This window comes from Tinamus guttatus, unplaced genomic scaffold, assembly GCF_059628265.1.
Source record: "Tinamus guttatus ecotype Peru unplaced genomic scaffold, ASM5962826v1 Tinamus_guttatus_pri_ptg000064l, whole genome shotgun sequence".
NCBI lineage: Eukaryota > Metazoa > Chordata > Aves > Tinamiformes > Tinamidae > Tinamus > Tinamus guttatus.
The window spans coordinates 145593-169823 of NW_028288598.1; the positions used below are offsets into that span (position 1 = coordinate 145593).

Here is a 24231-nt window from a genome sequence, read left to right on the forward strand (position 1 = left end):
AGGGATGTTGCCGCATAGTGGAAGATCTTTTGTTTATTTATTTTTATTATTGGAGATTTCTGACCTCTTCTCTGAACAAAAGTGCACCTCCAAGGTAAAAAGTCATGCCAATAGCTGTATTTCTTCTATTCTTTACAGATACATTAGAGTTTCTGATAGAATTTGTCATCTGGGCCTGCATGAAATAAAACATCAGTCTCTTCCACAGCCAACGTCTGAATGATCCTGTTGCCATGACTCATAGCAGTTTTTTAACAGAAGTAATTTCTTTCAGGGAGGGAAGCAACATTCTGCTTTAAAGGCACCTTTGTTGACAAGGAATATTCAAATAACAGATTTCTAATTTATAAGCATTTCATGTATGATTGTTGAGAAGGAGAGAGTGCGGAGGACTGAAAAAAGATTCCCACCACATTATGATGGTAAGAAAGACCTTGAGTAATTCCTCAAGGAATGAGCTCACAATTAGCAAAACTGTAAAAAACAGGATAAGAAACAAATGACTTGGACCTCGAAACTACAAATCAAATTCCAATCAGGTGAGCTCTGCAAGGAGCAATGCTCTGCACTATTCCCAAGGACCCCAGGCACCAGTTGCTTCTGGATCACAGCGGGGATCATCATCAGGGAAGAACACAGGCACTGAACGTTTATAGTAATACTGAAGTCGTGAGAGCAGTTTCTTCACCACATGAGGATATCTTTCGGACAACTCATTTTTCTCCTCAGGATCGTGAACAACATCAAAAAGCCAAAGTCTCTTTGTTGGAGGATCAGATGACTGAATCATTGACTCATTGAACAAAGATGGTGGAGGGAACCAGTGACTGCAGCCTACAGAAACAGGAATAGATCAAGGGTTAATTCTCAGATTGAGAGCAGTGATGTGGAGAGGCAGAGCTGCACTGTAATCAAGGAAATCACCAGGTTGTTTGTCAAGCCACTGGCTAGGGGTTGTTCCTGCATTCTTTAATTCTAGCCCAGCACCCAAGTCTGTCTAGATCAGGGCTACCTCTACAAGACTCCTGTTTGTAGAACGGAAATCATCTTAAAATGGTGATAAAACAGAAGGCAATATGCTCCAGGTTTCATATTCAGAATTTCATTTCACTTAGTTTTGCAGCAAATAATTTCACGGACTTTCTATTTGATGGTTTTTATACAACTGCAAAAGACACTTATATTATTTGATGTTGCAAGGTTTTTGTATGCATTGCGTGCACTTTAACCATGATCAAAACCCTTAAAACTCTGCAGAGTATATAAGAGAAATGATCATTTATTAAACAAAAAATTGGGCTGGGGGTGGAGGGGGCTGGAATATGATATGTTGGATGAAAAGAAGTTACTTTATTACCTGGATATCCTGTTAGTAATTTCCATTTTCCATGTCGAATTGCTGCATGCATGGAGATATTGAAAATTGTATCATCCCATGTAAAAGAACTATTCTGCGATAAAGATGTTCTGTTGTCGATACCAAGACCTTAAAGGAAAGCAAAGTAAGTTAGGAACATAGTATAAATATGAAGTCATTTTTAGAACTCTATTAGAAAACAAACCAATATAATTCATCTAGTCTTTGTGTGACAGATGCAGCATTTATTTTATATACATGTGTGTATGTGTACAAAGATGTGTGTTAAGGTTCCCTGAATATACCAAGCTAAGTGTGAGGCATGTCTTCATGTGATTTGGGTAGAAAGAGTCAAATATGACAGAGCTTTATGCCCAGATACTGCAGCAAAGGGTAAGTGTCAACTATGCCTAAATTTCCTCTCAGAAGAATCTTGTAGCTTTCTAGAAGGAGGCTCAGAAAAAAATTAGCGTGTGTGCAGCAAAGATGACTAGGAGGCCAGGTCTTTACTGAAAACAGGAGGGGTTCAAACAGACACTCCAAGAGCATACAAACTAACAACCATCTCACATTTCAGCTTCTGTGAACATGATCTGGCTTTCAGAAATAAAATGCTAAGAGTTTTATATTAACTGTATCAGCTGATATCTGTTTTCGAAGAGAAAACCTAAAGGTAGTTCTGTAATCCAACTAGAAATGGGACATCAGGAGGCAGAGAAAGAAAAAATTTCTTACATCTTTCGAGATATAATTTTCAATTAATTTCAAAGTCTAAAGGATTCAGCAAACAGATTTTTGCCACTAAAACAAACAAGTTAAAAAAAAAAAGAGTTATGCAATGATAAGAAACCCAAAATTAGAAGTAGTACAAGAGGCTTCTAAAAAAAGAGTAAATTCTCTAAGTCACAGTGATAGATAGAAATGGTAGATCATGCAGAAGAAAGCAAAATAAAGTTTGGGAAGAAAATCCTAGGATACAATTTCTTTAGTTTTTATGAAGATATTGATAAGTTTTTAATTTATTACTGGTCTTCGTACTTGGAATCATTTTTATTTTGATAAGCACTTCTTGTGCATACTCAAGTCTCCTGTTTACATCACACTTCCATAATGTTCCCAGACACATAAAACTACAAAAGAGGGCTTGTCTAGAATATGCATTTACAGAGACGGGAGGTCTCGGCTCAGTTCAGATCATGATGCACAGAAGCTGATAATGAAAAAAATAATAAATAAAAGAAAATACTGTTAAAAGAGAAAACTTGTAGAAGATAAAAAACTTGCTCTTGTAGAAGATAAATGCACAAAGGACCATGCGAGATGTCTGTAGCAGATACATAACTTTTAAAAGATTAATACTGCTCACTTATCAACATCATTACATTATGTATCATTCTGTCATGCTCTTTGTTACTGGGAAATTATTTCATCATTAATTTCCTTAAAGAGCACAAAGAAATACAGTCAGCAGATAAGAAACGACCATGTGCTTTAAATCCCTACGATATTAGGCTGTGGAATAAAGGAAAAAAAATTGAGTTCACAATTCCAAATTTAAGATTTAGCATGGAGAACATGCTTCCAATTGCTGAACAATCATCTATGAAGCCATAGCATTATAGAGCATATATATTAAAATACTTCAAATAAACAGTATGAAAGAGTGAATTTTTAGATATACTTTTCAAAACAACATTAGAATGGCATACATCAGTTTCATAGGATGACTACAAAATATAAGTTGATTACAAAATATAAGTCAACTAAAGGAAAAAAAAAAAAAAACAAAACACCAAATTGTTCCAGGTAAGCTTTACTGAAAAACAAACAAATCCTAAAATTGAGCAAATACTTTTGCCGGAGCTTATAGTTAAATTTGTTTGATAGAATATTATATTTGAAAAAAAATTATGAAAGAGAAAAAGGCAAGTACCCTCATGTTGAGCTATATATACAGAACTCTGTCAGTCATTATTTCACCCCTGGTAAACCCTTGTCTTCTGCTACAGTAACGTACTGTTCGTTCAGTCAAGCACATTGCTCCACATGTCAGTTCTTATCAGACATACTGGCCACAGAAAATAGACTGATGCTCACTGAAGTGATCTTAACACAGCATATATATACATATATACATATATAGAACTGTCAGATTAAACAATATATCCATTCCATCATATAATTTCTATCAGGCTAGTATATTCCTCCCCTAAACATTTATCTGACTTTCTTCTTTGCTGCAGCCCTACTGTTAAGTTTGTGTGTCTCTTCCACTTCTATTATTGCAGATGAAATTCAGAATTATTGCACAGTCTTCTCCCCATGTTGCAGGAATTTTACAGAATTCTCTTTCTCTGTTTCATAGACTAAACAAGCCACATTCTTTTTGTTCCCTCTGTTAAGATAAAACATTCACTCCCTAGGCATCTCAGTAGTTTTCCCTTCAACTGCTCCAGTTTTATTTTCTTATTTTTCAGCATGGTTGACCAGGCAGCAGCAATAGCCCCATGTACTAATTCAGTAACCAGACAGATGCCTTTTATGAATCTGTCCAATCCAGTCTGTCTTCACATGCCCACATCCTCATTTTATAGAGTCTGGGCATATATCAAAACTATGATGTCTTTCAGGCAAAGAGGCTAAACATTTATCCTCTGTCCTGTGATTACCAGTGTGTCAGTGGCCGATGAAATACTGAAGCTTTTCTTTTACCTTAAAAAATACCACAGTCTTTGCCATCAATTTTCTTATTTTCAAACAGAAGTCACTTTCCTGAAGCCACCCTCTGAGCATCAACAGCTGCTTTATTTCCTCAGAAGTACTCTATTGGGAAATTATACAACTTTTATTACCTCAGAAAGCAATGGAATTTCATTCAGCTGTTTCTTTTTAAATATTTAATACTACAACAAATAGTCTGATCTAAATATTTTTTTTTGTGGCAGGTGTAGGTTAGCAAAAAAGTATTTAAATAGATTTTATATCTGTATAGAAAAAAAAATTGCATAAGTGACTTAAAATGTATATCTTACTCCAAGCCCATCGTTAGTCTTAATAACCTGAAAGCTCATTTTATGTTCGAATTTTAAAAGAAATGGAGGTGGTCAACTTCCACTACACACAAAAGCAGTTTATGATTTAAATATTTTAAAAAAACATGTAGCCCTTATCCTCTCATGAAAACCTCCTAGTTCACTTATTTTCATTATTGCACATATTTTGTCTCTATAAACAGACATATTTCTAATTTTGGCATAAATTAAAGATACGATTTGAATTTCATTTTTTTTTGTCAAAGGAAAGCTCAACTTCTAGTGACTCAGTCTAACAGATAAAGTATGAAAAAAGACAAGAAATGTAATCAAATCATTTAAATGTGTATTCATTTAACCTTTGTTCTCTAATTTTTAATCACAGAAAGGAAAACAATAAACTGCAAACTTTCAGCTGAGATATAAAAAAGAGAATATAGATGGGATAACATATTGCCCTGTGCACATCTAGGTATATATTTGCACAGATCTAGTAAGCATATATAAACTACTCCCCCAGCTCTCCTTTCTCCCTCTAATGATGAGATCAATTCAAGTAACTGGCAGAATCCTAAAATGTTGTGATATAAATAGACAGTGCATCTAAAACCAAAATATTCTTCAGTCTATGATTAAGATGATCCATGCTAAGAAGTTTCCTCACAGAAAAAGAGATCAAACAGCACACAGTTCTCTCTAACATAGCATTTACTTAGCTCCTGACCACAAAAGTTAAGACGAATCAAAACAGTGTTGCTTGAAGCATGTTACATTTCTGTGCTCTATGGTCTTACATAGAAAGAAATACTGGGAATTGGAGAGCAATTTTGGAGAAAGACAAAAGAATACTAATTTATTACTTATTTGGGAAACAGAGCCCTATCTAAAGGATTACCCTGAACAACATAGCCAACTGTCAGATGGACTAGGCTTCTGCAGCTTCCCAGTATCCCTGGGAAGTTCCCTACACAATAAAAACAGCCTTCACCTGTAAGCATCTACATACAGCCAGAGTCTTTCACGGAAAATATAAGATGAATCTTTCTCTCCATTTCTTTAAAGGAATGACATAAGCACATTAACAGTTATCTACTTTTTTTTTTTTTTTTTTTTTTAGTATATTTCCCAAAGGAAATTTGAAAAATAACAGCATTCTCTATAGTGAAACTTCTGTCTTTGATAATATACTAGCAGACTGATCCAAATGACAGAGAAAATATAAATGGCTCCAAGCTTAATTGCAACCTACTTGATGGAAAACTCTGAAGCGCAGGCACTAAGAGAAGCCACAAAGCGCTGGTTTCTCTAGCTGGCTCTCCCTCTTTCCAGTCTAATCCAGAAGCACATCTGAAACGCATAATAAGCAGGTGCTACTACTTTGCAGGTCAGCAACGCAAAGTCCATTTAAGGGCTTCCAGACAAAGCTGAACAGCAACAGTACAATCTCCTGTAAGGGAAACACGTGTGCACATTATGCCACTTGGGCAGCTGAATAGTTTGACACTTTGCAGTGTGCAATGCATGCCGCACAAGAGGCTTCCCCAGGCATTCTCCTAGTAACTTAACATGACCTCTGTAGTTCTCCAGACTTCTACTGTACTAGAAATTGTCACTTGCAACTCACCCTATCATTTAGTTTGTTACTCTGCTCCCACTTCTATTACAGTATGAATTAATTAAGACTAACTAATTAAGATGAATTATTGCTGGAAAATAAGGCGACATTTCAGTCACTCATACATCAAAAAAAAAGTCACTGCTTTAAGACATTTAAAACAATACACTCTCATGCATACAGGCTGTGGAATCAGTGAAGACAGTCACTCCAAGAACACAGGCTTCAAAAGGCAGGGTCATCTGACAATGACCAAATTAGATGTACCATTCCATTTTTAATATCCTGATGAGTTGATACCCTAAAACATGCCAAGTGAATAAAAAGACAAGTTTTTTGTTTATTTTTTTTAAGAGAAGAGTGAACTTCTTTATATGTTACAGAGTAGTATTCCACTTAATACTTTAACCAAACACGGGGGAGGGAAAAAAAAAAGAAAACAAAAACAAAAACACACACAGGGGTTACTGTCACTAGAATTTAAAACTAACTGGCAGTAACTGGTAATATGTTCACAGCAAGCCAGTGCTTATCTCTTCCTGCCTCATCTGATCTAAGTAGTAGTCTATAAAAAGCACAGAGGAGATCCCTAGACAGAAGTCTGAGACTGGCAAACACCAGAACATTTATCCATGAAACCTAAAAGGAGAGATGATATTTTCTACTATGCTCATTATTAGCTTAAAAATTAACATACTGCTTTAATCATCCAGGAAATCCCTATTGCACTCAAAAGATTCTATACATTCTCATAAAATGGTATCATTCACCTATTGCTTCCATTGAAATAAATCAAGGATTTTACACACCATGGCTTCTGTTCTAATGCAAATCACCTCACTCTATTACCAGGATCTGAAACATTTTCTTTTGTGATACCTATTTATCAAAATAGTTTCTCCCCAGTGGTGCAAAATCACAGGCAATTATTCTTCTGTCAATAGACACTGCTGACATGTTCAAATCGTGCTGAATGTGTTTTTGTACCACAGCAGTTTTTTTTTTTTTTTTTTAGTAACAATCACTACAGACTACCTTCAATATTATAGAACTACATGTAAAAATTACTATCATGGAAACAGTCTTCAGCATTCTATAAATCTGACCAGATGCAGACAGAGAAAACTTGTCAACTTCACTGTCCCTTACAAATACTTAGTTTAAAAAAGCAGCAGTCTGCTGAGGTTTGGAACAAAACACACTGAAACTAGCAGCAGCCTTTCTGGTACCTCCCCTGAGCTCTTGAGCATCAGCAGAAACAAACAAGTGACTTCTATTAACTCCTAGCAATTTCTTTTAGTCACAAAATGAAGCTATGTCCCCAGTAAATACAGTTCAGTAAAGGCATAGTTCAATAGGCTTACACATTTACATTCACAACAACCATTTCTGGCAGCACCTAAGTTTTAAACCACCTACTCCCACCACCACCACCCCCAAAAAAAGACTGATAAATATTAAAATGATTGTGAAATCAAAACAGAGAAAAAACACTGATAGATTATTTAATAAGCCTCACAAGCAAAAGCTTATGAAAAACTTCAGTCAGAGCACTCAGTCCCAAGAATGTTACCAGAAACTGAGGCTTATGGAATAATGGAGAAAACAGAACTGCAGAGTCATTTTCTCTGCTGCAAAATACATGTCAATAAGCTTGGAAGTCAAGACTTAGAAACTGTCTATTTAAACATATCACTTGATCTTCCCTGTAGCATTGACACAACAGAAGAAAGGCAGTCCTCAGGAAGTAGGCACCAAAACACACAATTTTTTATAGTCAGAAAGGGAAACACTAAGCTGAGACTTGAACCATAACTTTACTTCAGCAAAACTTGGGAAGCCATACTGCAACTTTTCCTTGGGATCAGATTCCCATACCTGGAGCTTCCGAACTTCCTTTAGACAGGATTTTTCCAATCCCCCAATAGTTTCTTCTATAAAGGATAAAATTCTCAGGTCAGATGGAAATCCCACTGCAGGCTGTACAAATTATTGATAGTATGCTCACTAAAGCAATTAGAAACAGTTGCTAACGCTTAACTAATTTTCAGTAAACTCAGAATAAAGAAAGGGCTCAGATGAAAATATCTTCAAGATTACATTTTCTAAAAGTTTATCACAGTTAGGCTGCTGTTACTAATATTTGATGTTTCAAAAGACAGACAACTCCTCTCACTGCTGGAGTGAAAACATGTATTTTTTGCCAAGAAACATGATGCATTTCACTTCATCTACAATAATACTTTTATCTCCAGACACCTACACAGGATAAATAAATTAATTTTTGCTTGTCTTCTAGGTCATTTAAAGGCTAGTGTTTTCCCTTTGTGTTTAGAATAAACACATAAATAAATGATTCCAAGGTGGTTCTAAATGATAACATAGAAGTCAAAAACTCATTGCGAGTTTTGATTTTCCTATTTCCCTTGCATCTGTATAACCTTGTCTTTGCCCATTCTCATTTGTAAACTGAATTTTTGAGTGGCACAAGTAGGTGCGATGCCTTAATTAATAGGCTGCTATTTTTTTCTCCAGGGAAGAAAAAAATGAAAACATTTCAGAAAAATATGGAAACAAGTCTGCTACAGTCATTTCTAAATGCTGAGGGCCCTCAAGGTCTTTGCACATATATGCTTTTAATTATTGTTTTTTCCTGAACTCTGATGTATGGAACATTTGTCTCAAAATCTCAAAAAGGAAACTCTGGAAATGTCAAAGGCTCCCCCAACTAGTACTGTGGCAATTAATTATTGGAGAAATAAGGTTTTTGCTACTTCACTGAGGAAAGACATTTTGTGACCTTTTGTTGCTCTATAGCAATAATGAGTTTTCTACAAAACTATGAGACTTGCTGTTGCTCTATTAAAATAAAAGTGTTTGAGAAATATCCATGACCTTAACTTTGTAAAAATTAATAGAATACCGATTTTGAAGAAACGGATGAAGCCTGAGGCACCAAAACTTCTTGTTGTCCCGTTGATGATGCCACACAGAGAACCTCACAGAGTGAAGCTCGCTGATCTTAAATCTGCTAGTGGAACGGCAGATGTTGTTGCTAGTTGGCAACAGTTAGCTGCAACCTTCACTATTACTCCTTTTACTTTTCTCTTAGTGATGTTTGATTTCGAATACAAAATTTATATTAGAGTACCATGCTAAGACTGTTACCTTTCAAATTGCATGTCCTTCTAAACTTATGTTAACAATAGTAAGCATATACAAACACTCTTGTTGTTCTTTCAAAGTATTCTCCACTTTGTGTTTTATAATCAGAGATATATATATACAGTAGTAATATACATGCATATATATATACACATATATATATTTATCAAGCTACTCAGTAAAATCCAGAACTATTAAGGGCATCAAAAAAATCTTAAAACACTTTAACAAGGCCAAGCATTTATCCAGATTACTACATTCTTATATAATTACACATTTTTTCAAAAGGTTATTCTAAATGAAAGTAAACTACTTATTAATACATTTTCCCATTCCAGTTTTCCCCATTGAATTCTGTACACTCAGTCAGCTAATTGTACTAGTGGTTTTTCTTCACTTTGATTCTGTGCATTTTGATTCTGCAAGAGTAGATTCCAGATATTAACATGCCACAGACAGGCAGGATACTTATCCTATTCAAAGCCCACAGAGCACACTCATCCAGGAATATCTATACCTCTTACAAAACTCTGCTGTTATTGGATAATTCCATCACCAGGAGTTTTTCCACGCTTTTAATAATTGTGAAACAGCTAGGTCAGCAGTAATAAAACCAAGGAAGAAATCATCTTTCACCTGGGCACAATATGTAATAAATAGTGCCTAAACATGGCTAGTGTGTCCATTCCTTAACAAAGATTAATCATTTTGGTATGTATGTGTGTAGCTATATATAATGCTACAGCTATTCTAATGCAATTATAACGTCCATAAATGATAAATCAGTCCCAGAAATTAAATGGTTTCTCCACTGTATCACACAACACATCCATTCTGCACAGAGCAGACCTAGGTCTGTGCAGAATGCACCCTATAAGCAGTCATTTACTTTGACAATTAATAGTTCAATATATGAGGTAATGTCTTTTTCCAAATGCCAAGGAAAGCAATGTAAAATCTGATTGATTACCTTTGTTCAATGCAAGATCGGAGGGAAAAAAAAAAAAAAGAAAAAGAAAAATCACAAAGTATTTTTTAAAATTCTTCAAATTTCTGTCTGACTGTCTGCATTTATGAATACATCTTTAAAATAAATGAACTACAATTAGTAGGCTGCAATCTTATGCTTTTGAAGTTTGAGTTCATGGTAAAGTCTGAAATTTTAAATGAAGTTAGAAGGTTTTTCAGCCCCATATGACCCCACCTAGTCAACATTCAATCTGAATATATCTCTAGTTTATTTAAAGATTTCAACTTCCTTTTGAAGAGATAAAAGTATCCATATGAGCAGTCTAGAAGGTTTTATAAAATTTACAAACTTCATTAATGAATATAGCAAGTCAGATTAAAAATAATAGAGTGTGTAGTGACAGATTTTGATTTAACAACTCTGAATTAAAACATACATTTTCTTTCAGCATATCAAAAAAAAAAAAAAGCCTACTGTGGGATATAAAGTTTCAATATTACTTCAAGACTGGCCATGCAGCAATGACTGTGTGGTCAGAAATATGTTTAGTTTAGCAGTTATGAAAATCTAAACTTAAATTCAGTTGGTTTTTGATTCAGCTGAATCACCAAAGCTTGATGAGATGTCATGAGGTTGTCTAAGAGAAAGCAGATCTTTCACAATGGAAGAGCTGATGTCATCCTTGCAGCTGCCAAACCAGCAGCTTGCCTTATTTAAAAAAAAAAAAAAAAAAAAAAAAAAAAAAGAGAGAAGGAGAGAGAGACAAAACAAACGTACATAAATGTGGCAAAACACTATTTTCTTTTTTTTTTTTTCCTTCTAACATGTGTAAATTAGATTTTTATTTTGTTAACTGTTGAACTATTTTATGCATTTTATTTGAGCTTTTGTAACATTTATTTTGCAGAGAAAAAGACAGTCAAGTTTGTTTTAATTTAATACTAGTTCTGCTGGTTTTACTTTTCTTAATTTACTACCAAGTCCTAAAATTAATAGAAAATGTGAGTGTTTCAAACACAAATCTGGAAGAGACCAGATCTTTCATACCTATGTCCTACTTCTGAGACATAGTTTCTCAGCCATGCTGTCATCATTTTTGAGGGAAGGAAAAAAAAAATACTAGCATTATGAAGAAACAGCTAGAAGGACAAAAACAACAGCAAGGATGGAGAGAATGGTAGGATCCATATTTCCTCCCTCTGGCTCCGGCCTCATGAGCAGTCAGGTAGCACCTGGAAGGCTGCCTCCGCCTCTGCCTCCCCACTGCCAGCTGTGCAAGCCAGCTCACCCCTGCCTTGCTCTGGCATCTCCTTCGATGAGGGGATTCAACCCACCTGCCGAGGGAAAACCCATCTATTCTTCATGCCACGTGAGCAAATCAAAGCAGACCATGGATGTATGTGACAAGCACTGGAATAGGTGTGAAAGAAGCATCGAGAGGATGTGGCAAAGGGGAGAGGAGGAAGCAATCAACTGCTGTCACCTCTCCCCATGTCATGAGACAGAAACCTCAGAGTTTAATTTCAGAGCCACCAGCAAAGCAGCCTCACCTATCCTGTGCAATACCTTCCAGCCACCTCCTTTGTGTTAGAACTTGTGATTGGCAAAGTTATATTCTGAAACTGACCCTGGGCATGTATTCAAGAAAAAGAGGCTATTACAGTCTGAACCAATATCCTGAGTCACTTTATAGTTTGACTATATAAGTGGCATTGGCTACCCAAGGGAGTGGGCAGTGGAGCTGAGCATGTATGGGAAGCAGGACCTGCACATACGGGAGGCAGAACTTGCTCCTTGGTAAGCATTATCGACTTATACCACCTTAAATTACTATACTACCCTGAAAAAAAAAATACTGCTTCCAGGTGAGGTTTCCTGGTATCTTGTACAAATGGAGCTGCCAGGAGCAGTCTGCCACCAGCTATACACTCCATCCACTGGCTCTCAGTCATATAATCAAAGGGTAAATTGATTTAGCTAGTTGATTTGGTAGAAATCTTTCCTTATTTATTTATTATTTTCTAGGCCAGTTTGACAGGCTAATCTGGCAGAACAAACATCTTTTCAGGCAATTTCCAGCTCCAGGTAAGTAGAAAAGGATGGGAGAAAAGGAGTAATAGCTCACCAAGGTCCTGCCTTTGCTATTGAGGACACACCAGACCCTCCTCAGCATTTGGTTCATGGCCTTCACTCCAGTCTCACACTCCGAGGGCTACGCTGCCTCCTCTGTGCAACTACCATGAGTGCTGCGAGTTAACGCTGCAAACCAGGTCAGCTCACTCAAGAGGAAAGATTATTTTTGACCCTGGACTACCACAGGTCACTGCCATAGGTCAGGGAGTATCAAGAGGGCAAGAGCCTGCAGCCGAGGACAGAAACTCCTTTTTGGCACTGATTGGAAGGGAACAAATAAGAAACTGTAGTCTGAGACACTGTGAGGAATGTATAAACCATTTGGATGAAGAAAGTTGAGCTCAGAGGTAAATGGCAAATGCTCGAGACAATAAAAGAAGCCTGGTCAGCATTTTCTTATACCATAGTACTGCAGTCAAACTTCAGTGTTTTCCCTCTTACGTTGTTCATTTTTAACAGTAGGAACAAAGTATGGTACTTTGATACAAGACTAGCGTATGGCTATAGTATTTTACTTACTTCCAGACAAAAGCTCCTGAAGAAAGGTTTTTAAATGATGAAACGCATCAGATCTGCTGGCATAACCTCAACTGATGCCCAGGGGTCAGAAACCAGCACCCTTCAGCACTTGAAAAATTGTGTGTTACCCCATGAGCAGTAAACTCGCAGGCTCTAAAAGACCAGAGCCGCAAAAGATGTAGTTTCTTTCAAGACAGTGTCTTTTGCTCAAATTCTTCCCTGAAAGAACGCTCGCATGAATTTTGAATAAAATGCAGCTCAGTTTTTCTACTTCAGTCAAAAATCCATTGATTACACAACTTCTCATGATTTATGTTCTAAAATATACACACGCAATCAGCCCATTCAGACAGACATGAAGATAAATTTGTCCATTATTTAAAATTAATGTATACTGAACAAATATATGAATCATTTGCCAAAGCACTAAAAAGTACAGGAACACTGAACATGTACTATATAATGATAACTCTGTATGTGGTATCATCTCTACAATCACTACAATACAGTGTGTGTCTTAATTATATAATCACAGCTCTCCTAGGTCAATCCCAATCTCCTGAAAGACTTTTCTTGGTTATGTTTAATAGAATGTTGAGATTCAATTTCCTATTTGCTGCTCTGTAGTACTCTGTAAAACCAAAGGTTTGGCTGATCTACATCTTCCAGTCATTATTTTCTGTTTCAATTTCTACAGAAAAGAAAATATTAGTACAATATGGGCACACCGTATGGCATTAGGTTAAGTGAAATTTTAAATAGACTTGGACAGTTCATGTGCAAAACGGTCATAAAGAGGCCAAAAGACTTAGTAATCAGCACAGAAGGTGAAAAGGAGCTGAACAAAACATGTATGTATGTACTTTAAACCATAGACAAATGATCACTTTGATCTCAAAACAGGACAAGGAGACAATAAACAGCCAAGGCAAGATTATCCTGGTCAAAAACAGCATCCTAAATGTCCCATTAATAAAATGACCCATCTGTAAAGCAAAAAATCATTCAAACTTTTGATCAATTTTTAAGAAATTAAGCACATTATGATAATAACTCAAGTATAAAGAAATCTGGATTCTTCTCCCCCAGCACTGAATTGTAAATTAACATGCTCTGTTGCTTTAGAAATGATTCAGTTTATTTAGAAGAAGGGTGATCTGAGAAATACAGTTTTAGATCACTGTTACACATGACAAAAATATTCTTATCAAATCTATCAGTAACACAATTATTTGCTCTCAAGTACTTTGAAAATGCTATTATAAAATCAAAATGAAGAACCACGTATATGCAGTTGAGCACTGCCTGATTTTGACTGTAAGTGCTATTATGGCAGAAAGTAAAGTTGATAGTAAGGAAAGTTGCCAAAGCTGTCTTTGCTGAGGAGAGAGAAATCCTGCATGGTGCATAAGGAAATACTAGTAAAAAGTTACCCCCTTTTTTTTTTTTTTTTTTTTTTAATGTGACTCTAGTTTTTAAATGCATTTGGGAAAGCACTTCCTGAGCTTATACTCCTGAGCGCTTCCTTTTCTCATGCACCTCGTATTTAAGTCGGGAAGTTGTCTATTCCAACACCTCAGCTGAGCTCACTCATGACAGTGCCCATAAGCAAAAAGGTAGTCTCTGAAGTATGTCTCAGAATACCACATCAGGGCCAAGCATTATACAGGAATGCTACAACTCATTGAGCACTCTTTGAAGGGAAATTGGAGAGGCTACGCCTTAATTCCATCAGTATGTAGGAATTATCTGCAGGCACTGCTGTCCAGCCAGCACTAAATACCTGCAATGTTGCTCTTTCTCAGAGCAGCACCACAAAACTAGACATGCATTGCAGAGGATCACCTTATCCATTTCCATCAAATTAGTTGAGAGCAACTTCTACCTGCCTGCAGACCATTATCCATAGTTTCCCTCTGTCAGGTTTTACTTCGCTTAATGAAACACAGGAATGCTATGAAAGCACTGGAAAGGATACATTCAAATGTTCTGCATGAAAAAAATCTCTGCTGGAAGAGTTTGTAGTCCTTAGCAAACTAATAATGTTGAATCATAAAACAGACCATGTTTAGAAAGCTATACAACTGGCAAACTTAAGCTCCAGCTCAAGTGAAAGATCCAATTCCTGTGATTACAGAACAAAAACAACCACGAAGCCTGGAACTTCTTTGCCTCATGCAAAGTCAGGCTTCCCATTTTCAAAGTCAGTAACACAATCATGTCATACAGATGTACCAAGAGTGGATAGCAGTTCAATAAGAACTACCTACTAAGTCCTTTGTTTGTCTGAGTTTTTTGGCAGTGGTCCTCCCTGTGAACCTCAGGTTCATGGCTGTCCCTCAACAACCTCATGTCCCAAGGGGCTTCATTTATATCTCAGAGTCAGAGCTCTGTGAAATGGGGACTGTGTGGGGATCATGATTTTGGATGTATTTATGGTGCCTGGGAATGGTGTTCCTGTATCTTTTAGCTAAGCAATTTGCAAGCAGAAAGCATCCTACTCTTATTTTGCTTCACCTGGAACAAAATACTTTGTTAAAGGAAAACACATGGAACATTAGGAAGACAAACTACATGTTTAATAAGTTTTCAAAAACCAATAATATACTCACATGGGAAATCATCCACAAACAGGGGGTCTATGTTGTGAAGCAATTCGATTCTGGGAGATGCTTTTCCTTCACTGAGAGAGATTTCAAAAGGAAAGGTTAAATTCTTTTTACAGCTTGCTAGGATTATGCATATTTTATTTTTGTCATTCTAATACAAAACAAGTTCATGCACATAAACTAATTTCCATCAACTTTAATCTGAATGTTCTTTCAAGGCCCAGTAGTGACAGCTTTTGCCCAGTCTTCCCTGAATTCACCGGTAGTTATTGGTATTATTCAAAAGTTGATAAAATACTAAGTTGGGTCTCTGCTTACCAAGAATTACACAAAAGCACAGTTTCATAACACCCAACTTTAAAAATAAAATTTAGCAGTATAAATTAGCATGCTAGATTTGTCTTTGGGTATATCGTCTGGAAACCCACACAAGAACTCAGGAGCGCTGAAGGCATTTGGTGAGGTGCCTCACAGAGTGCTCTGGCATGGCTACCCCTCGAAAGCACCACCTGCAATCTGTAATGCAGGAAAAAAACCCAAAAAACAACCTACCTACAACAACTTCCAAATGACTTTAATTTTCTCAAAGAAGAAAAAAAAAAAAAAAAAAAGAAAAAAAGGAAAAGCAGAAAAGATGATCCAGGCCCCTGAACCACCTGACATTAAAAGTATAAAACGAAGTAATATAAAACTTACAGGAAACCCAGGAAATCTCCAAAAAAGACCAAGTTACTTTAATATGCATTTTTGGAGGAGGTATTTTATAATTAAACAACACTTACATGTAGCTTAAAGCTTTCAATAACAACTAATTAAAATCAATATTCTAGTACCTTTCAAAAAAATTTCCTTATACATTTTGATTAAATATAAAACTGCCAAGGAGGACTATCTAAAATACTAAAGGTATTCAGATGATTCAGCTGTTCGTTTAATGCACAGGGAGTTCTTCATCCCAAAGTATTTTGAATTCAGTGTCCAAAAAATGACAGAAAGAAATGTTTTTCCCCCAGAACATGTGAAAGGTTATCTTTTTTTTTCCCCCTCTAGTATCTTTACTAGTCACATGCCTAACTAAGAGTGTCTGGCCTTATTTAGCAGAATCTGTGCTTTCCAACAGGCCAGCCCTTAACCTTGTCCTAGTGCCTGGGGTTATTCCTTCCTGCACTTGTTCTTGTTGAACCTCATGATGTTCCTCTCTGCCCAACTCTTCAACCTGTCGAGGTCCACGGTTAACGTGTCCAGATTAATTTCAGCTATGAAATCAAATAGTTTATCACAGAATCATAGAATTGTTAAGGTTGGAAAGAACCCCTAGATATTACCTAGTCCCACCCCCCTGCACATGCAGGGTCACCTAGAGCACATGGCAGAGAACTGCATCCAAGTGGATTCTGAAGATCTCCAGAGAAGGGGATTCCACAACTTCTCTTGGCAACCTGTTCCAGTGCTCTGTCACCCTCACTGTTAAGAAATTTTTCCTTAAGTTTCTGGGGAACTTTTGGTGGCTGGCCTCATCCTCTACACTGCCTCCCTTGAGGTACCTATAGACACTGATCAGGTCCCCTCTCAGCCTTCTCTTTTCCAGGCTGAACAGGCCCAGCTCTCTCAGTCTCTCCTCACAGGGCAGATGTTCCAGGCCCCTGATCATCCTTGTAGCCCTGTGCTGGACTCTCTCCGGCAGCTCCACATCCCTCTTGTACTGTGGGGCCCAGAACTGGACACAATACTCCAGATGTGGCCTCACCAGGGCTGAGTAGAGGGGCAGGATCACCTCCCTCGACCTGCTGGAGACGCTCTTCTTAATGCACCCGAGGATCCCATTGGCCTTCTTGGCCACGAGGGCACACTGCTGCCTCATAGTCAACTTGTGGTCCACCATGACACCCAGGTCCTTCTCTGCAGAGCTGCTCTCCACAAGGTCGGTCCCCAGCCTGTACTGGTGTCTGGGGTTATTCCTCCCCAGGTGCAGGACCTTGCACTTGGCCTTGTTGAATTGCATGAGGTTTTTCACCGTCCAGTTGTCCAGTCTGTCCAGGTCCCTCTGGATGGCAGCACAGCCCTCTGGGGTATCAGCTACTCCTCCCAGTTTGGTATCATCAGCAAACTTGCTGAGGGAGCACTCTGTGCCTTCATCCAGGTCATTGATGAATAAATTGAACAGGACTGGACCAAGGACTGACCCCTGGGGGACTCCGCTAGCTACAGGCCTCCAACTAGACTCTGCACCGCTGATCACCACTCTCTGGGCCCTGCCATCCAGCCAGTTCCTAATCCATCTCACTGTCCACTCATCTATCCCACACTTCCGGAGCTTGCCCAGGAGGATGTTGTGAGGGACGGTGTCAAAAGCCTTGGTGAAGTCGAGATAGACGACATCCACCGCTCTCCCCTCATCTATCCAGCCAGTCATTCCATCATAGAAGGCTATCAGGTTAGTCAAGCAAGATTTCTCCTTGGTGAATCCAAGCTGACTACTCTTGAGCATCTTCTTGCTCTCCACGTGCCTGGAGACAACAGCCAGTATGAGCCGTTTCATCACTTTTCTGGGGACGGAGGTGAGGCTGACTGGCCTGTAGTTGCCTGGGTCCTCCTTCTTGCCTTTTTTGAAGACTGGTGTGACATTGGCTTCCGTCCAGTCCTCTGGCATCTCCCCCATTCTCCAGGATCTTTCAAAGATGATGGAGAGCGGCTTAGCTATGACCTCTGCCAGCTCATGCAGCACTCTGGGGTGCATCCCATCAGGGCCCATGGATTTGTGGGTATCGAGGTTCCTTAGGTGCTCTCTGACCCAATCTTCCTCTACCCAGGGCAAGTCTTCCTCTCTCCAGGCACCTTCTCTAGTTTCTAGGGTCTGGGATTCCAGGGGGCCACCCTTGGTAAACACTGAGAACCTTGGTTTACTCTGAGAATTTCACTATGATCTTTCCTGCACTGTTTTTAAAACAGAAGGAAAGATCTCGTATTCTTTAGTGAACTTGAACAAACATCTACACGTGATCTTTCATACTGGTTTTTAATAGTCACAAGTCCCAGTGTCCTTGGGAAGGAATCCAAGGTTTTCAAGGGTAAATTTGTTCCTCTCACACAAAAACATCCTCAGTCAGTAGGCAAAAGCATTTGTAATGCATTGTCGTATATTGTATTTCTCTGGGTCATATCTGTACACATTTCCCTAAAATAATTATTTTTCAGATAAGCCTTCTTCAGAAAAAGAGCTGAGCATAACATTTAGATATCTCGTTCTTCAGCATTCCTTTAAAACTAAAAATAGCTGTCAGATTTTTTTCCCAACAAGCATTTAATTCCTCAAATTAGATTTTTTAGCAGAACAAGATCAACTAGATTTTTAATGTACCAAATTATTACATTAGTTGATCTTGCTTTGCTTACTTCATCCAATCGATTCTTGTATTTCTGACATTACGAAAATACAAAACTCTGACAAAAAGCTGACAAACTTTGAAGACACTGACTATTTTGACTGCATTTTATCCCAACTCTCTCACTCCCTAACATGCTGCTATGCATGCTTAACAGTAATCAGCACTGTAGCTTTTCATTTTCCTGTTAATGCAAAACAAAATGCTTTTTTTCCTGAGCAAGGAAATACTGGATATTCAGTACTGGAGAACAAAATATATCAAAACAATGTACCAACCAGGGCAGCTTTCTACGTAAGAAAAATTACTTTGCTTCACATTTTCATTTCAATGGAATAGCAAACACCTAGAAACTAGATATTTCTTAGAAATGTAAGAACCTTTTGGGACACTTGCTCAGAAACTTGCTGTTCAGTCTAGACTGCTTCACATATAGTATTTTCCTTTTTTTTTTTTTTTTTACTAAGTATTCTTGGTATTCTCAATTGTTCTTTTTGTAAAAGTTTCCCAACTGATATTATTAATGAATTTTTGAATGTCATTTCTAATAAGTACATGGTTTTAGAGCTTCCAGCTGTATTGTAGCTGTATTTATGACAATCTGTAGTATTAGAAGAGCACAGTCTACTATGATTTACTCGAGACTGAAGTTTCAGTCAGGTGGGCAGAAATATTTTGGGAGTGAAGAGATGCATCAAAGGGACTGAATAGCTGAGAACAGCAGCAACATGCTGCAGTGGCAGAGGGAAGCCCATGCGGTGGCCCTGTGGGAACTCTGGAAAAATTCCCATTGTCATGTCCCATAGGCAGAATCTGGGAAGTCCAGATAGCCAGAAGTGGGAAGACACAAGAATACTGTGTTATTTGCATTTATTAGCTAGATAAGATAGGAAGGCAAAGAGGTTTTTTGGGTTTTTTTTGGTGACCAATAAACCTCTCTCTTCTGAAGGTGAGAGTTTTCATGCCATTTGCTCCTAAACATTAGCTTTCTTATGTTGCAGACATATAGGCACTTCAATATACCTCGAGAACATAATATAATCTATGTCATGTGAATACAATTCATAATTTGGACTACCAAATATCTTAAAATCCGTATGGAAACTTAATTTTGTTTAAAGGTTTCAGAATTTATACTAATTATAATACAAATGCATCCAGACAGATACTGGAATGAATTCCATATTCCTGGGAATTCTACATATATTTTGAATATCTAAATAAAGGTTCTAAATTTATATCCTTTTTTTTCCCCATTGCTTACCCACATATGTAACAAGACTTTCTAGATGAAAGTAATCTATTACAGGAGCATATGAATCTATTTTTATTAAACTGCGCTAAAAAAAAACATAATTGCCACATGGTAACCGGCTATTAATGACCACTTTTCAAATGAGGTAGAATATTAGCCAATTCTATTTCACTCATTATGAGCCACCTGGTCCTAGAAATGAAATGTATTTGAGCTTTCGATCAAACCTCACCAAAAGGGCATTGTGCTTTTGTTGTTCGCTATCCTATTCAAGTGACCTTTTGAGCTATGATCATGAAATTCGGCACGCTCATTTCTCTTGATTTTAACTGAAAACCATATGAAATTTGACATTTCTGGTGTAGGTCAGCCAAGCAGCAATCTAACAATTCACGAAAACTGACTTGTTTTTTTTTTTTTTTTTTTTTTTTTTTTTTTTTTACCTCTGAGAAAGTCACACTAGACACAGACCCTCCAGGTTGAAACTGTTAAAAATAAAAATCTGAGCTCACCAATTCTCTAAGTGTGCTAGTAAAAGTTATGTTCTGTCCTTATGCGAGTTGGAATCAGGTGCCAGGGCAAGCAGGGGATGCACAACTGTACCTATTTTACACTACATATACAAATCTTACCACTAAAGTCATCTGATCTGAGAAGATCAGTTCATGACAAAGGATTCGTGGCTGAAACTGCATCTGAGGCAGACAGGCATTCTGCTGGAGGAAAAGTCAGTCTATAGTTTAGGAGTACACTGGGATCCTGTAGACGTGATGCTCTCCCACAAAACATTAACACGTAAAACATTTCCCCGTCTCCGGATGGACAGGAGACTCCATTCCTTTCTATGAGTTAATGACCACATCCGTGTCTTCTTCCATTTGGAAGAGAGCCACACAGTGCACCTGGGCACGAGGCCCAAGCGCTTTGACATTCCAGCTAGTATGATTCGTTACAACACAGCTTCTCAGAAATAGAGACAGCACCAAGGAAACAAGCTAGGCAGCAGTTAAACACTATCTGAGCTCACAGGGTTTGGATATCCCAGGTAATACAGAAGTGCACAAAGGCAGAGGGAGCCCAGCAAGATTCATCAGCTTGGTCTCATTGCCAACTCCACTGCAGGTGAGCTGCCTCCTGTACGGCATTTCCTCGCTGCATTCCCGTGTGCTCCAGCTTGCTAAACCAAGCACAGCATCACAGCATCAGGTCTTGTAATGCCTCCAGGCTCACAGGCTTTCTGAGAGCATGGATAGGCTGCACATTATGTTATAGATCTACCCAAATGGTCATAAGGTCAAGCCACTGACAGGACCTGTACTGAGTTAAACAAATCCTGCAGATTCAAAGCTGAAACCACACTCAGCTGGTTTAACATCTGCACAGATTTCCCACATGTCCAATTCCAGAAACATACTGCAGAAATACCAATTTGGCTCTGTAGAAAGGAGGGCTGGGTTCATTAAATTTACTATACTGCACTCTATGATGTGCAAAATCAGCTAATGTACTTCTGGATCATGGAGGACTCTTGAAGCAGCACACCGTGTTTGAGCAATGTTGTGTCTATGCTGGTAAACTCAAACTCAGGCTAACGTTGCATGGAGATTTTGAATCTGTGACCGGGATCAGTCTATAACCTGGATAACTTTCTCATTAGTAACAAAGTTAACTGCGCTTCTACCTTCTCTCTATTTAGGTAAAAGAGTGTTTACACTTTCCCCCTATTCCAACTCTGTTCTCTAGGCTCATTAAATTCTTTTCATGCTAGAATTCTGACTCAGTCATTAGGCATGCAAGTTACCTGATAGTTTTCCAAACATCAAAGCCATCCAGAGGCTTTGTGCCATTGGTATGTCCTCCAGCCAGGTGCACCAGCGTTGGCAGCCAGTCAGAGATATGGATAAGTTCGTGACTTTCTGCACCTTTCCGCTTCAGTAAAGGACTTGCAACAAAGCCTACTCCTCTCACTCCTCCTTCCCAAAGAGTCCATTTTCTTCCTCTCAGTGGCCAGTTGTTTCCACCTGACAAGGTCTGTCCTCCATTATCTGAAATATGAGCAATTAAATTATTTGTTAAAAAGTAACTAAAAAAGCCTATAAGCAGCATTTACTCATTCATTTAAAAATGTTATCACAATATAGTAAACAAATATTTGCATGTCATTATTTAGATGTTCATACATGTTGCATATTCAGAGCACAGTACAAGCATAAGTTAATTCTTAGAAAAGTCTCACAAATTCTTATAATGAAGAGTAATGATGCCCAGCATTACCACAAGCTGATGATTTAGAATGATACTGGTAAGAGCAGCCCCTCATGATTTCAAACATATTTAGACAGCAAAAGCTTCTAGAATTAAAGATCTGCTGGAGCTGCTGTCAATGCCTTCATTAGTACTCAAACCACTCTATCATTCTATTTTCAAATCCTTTAGAAGACAAAGCTGTCATTCCAGTGTCCAGACAACACTTACATCCTGGAACAATTTTTAGGCAGGATGTGATTTGTGATATCACATAAAACTGACAGATTCTTGATCAAAAAGTTCTCTTTTTGAGAATGAAAAGAATTATAGTTAAAACAATCTGTGAATACACTGAATCTATTATGATTGGTGAGAACACCACAGGAGGTTGTTATGGAAAAAGAGGAACTGTTAAGACGTTAACTCAGAAATATTTACGTGAATTACAGACAGCTCATACTTTTTTTTCAATTCTTTCTGAATGTTCTTCCACATTTTAAAGAATTTTTCAATTCTTGAAACTAACAAAATTAATGAAAAAATATGGTTTGATTATTTGAAGTAACTTTCACTACTACTGTAGGGTTGTTCTTGTCCATTCCTACTCCAATACTCTAAGAAAAGTTATTGATAACAGTTCTTCCAATCCTAAGCAAAAAAATATTTAAGGAGTCTAGCACTAGTTTCCATAGTAGGTATTGAACGGACATTCAGTATTACTTTGCCTTGTTTATATTTTGAGTACTTTTTATTACTAGGAATTTGAGGGAAGAAACAGGAAATACATTTCCAGCATGTTACAAAAGAACTTTCCTATAATTGACATACAACAAAATAATCCCACTCTGTTTCATGGATTAGATATAACCCCCTCCTGTGAACATCTGTCTACTGTGCACAAGAGACGCCTTTTATTCCACTAAAGGGCAAGCTAGTGTAAGCAGCAACCAAAGAGAGGCCACCGATATTTATCAGGCAAGGATGATGTTGGGCACTAAGATCTGAGAACTCACATCACAGTTGCCAGTGACAGAAGAGACACCAGTTTTGACAACTCTCTACTCTTAGCATAAACATGAATAGTGTGTGTCAGGAATACTCAGGGACCTTCAGTAGCTTTTAACCCTGAGTGGCATTATAATAAATGGGATCTTATCTCCACTACAGTGGAACAAAGTTTGGACGTGTGTAATCAAATTGTAAACATTTAAAACATCTTCCTCCTATGGAAAGCTACTGACTTCCTTTATCAACTCAATACTTGCATGAGAGCCCTGAATGAGACTATCAGCAATGAAGTAGCAAGGAAATTATAGTAGTTGAGCATCTTGTTGAAGCATAAAAGAGGAATCATAGAATCACAGAATGCTTAAGGTTGGAAGGGACCTCTAGAGATCACCTAGTCCAACCCCCCTGCACACGCAGGGTCACCTAGAGCACGTGGCACAGGACTGCATCCAAGCGGGTTTGGAAGATCTCCAGAGAAGGAGACTCCACAACCTCTCTGGGCAGCCTGTTCCAGGGCTCTGTCACCCTCACTGTTAAGAAGTTTTTGCTTAAGTTCCTGTGGAACTTTTCATCCCTATCTGAATCAGAATTTTCACTATCCCCCATGTGTCCTTGTCCCAGTCCTCAGGATCTTCCACCCACAATTTCCTAATTTGTACTGTCGTAGGGGAGTATCTTGCTCAGGAGAGAGTAAGTTCTAGTTTATCTGGTAAAGAATGTGTATTTCCCAGGTTATAGTCAAATTTTATTATAATTTTTTTTTCCAGAGACTTTACCATTTTTAGCGTAGTTGAAGACATTCACACTCTACCACTTTCATTAAACCTTTTTTCCCTTCCATTGAGCTTTCTGGGACAAGCATTCCCTCTAACATAAACCTGTAAGTAACTGTGTGCAATATCAGTATTCAGACAACACACAAACAAAAGAGGAAAAAA

The 24231-nt window shown here is 37.9% G+C and overlaps 1 protein-coding gene across 1 annotated transcript in view; it reads right to left on the bottom strand.

Annotated features, from left to right (window-relative positions):
- Window positions 1-474: 474 nt before the first annotated feature.
- Window positions 475-24231, bottom strand: part of ARSB (arylsulfatase B) — a 57105-nt gene continuing 33348 nt past the window's right edge. Inside the window, exons 5-8 of the mRNA XM_088519619.1 lie at window positions 21840-22083; window positions 15404-15474; window positions 1358-1486; window positions 475-834 (exon numbers count right to left, since the gene is read on the bottom strand). Coding sequence (XP_088375745.1) covers window positions 569-834; window positions 1358-1486; window positions 15404-15474; window positions 21840-22083 — 710 coding nt within the window. The 3' untranslated portion in view covers window positions 475-568. The remainder of the gene's footprint in view (window positions 835-1357; window positions 1487-15403; window positions 15475-21839; window positions 22084-24231) is intronic.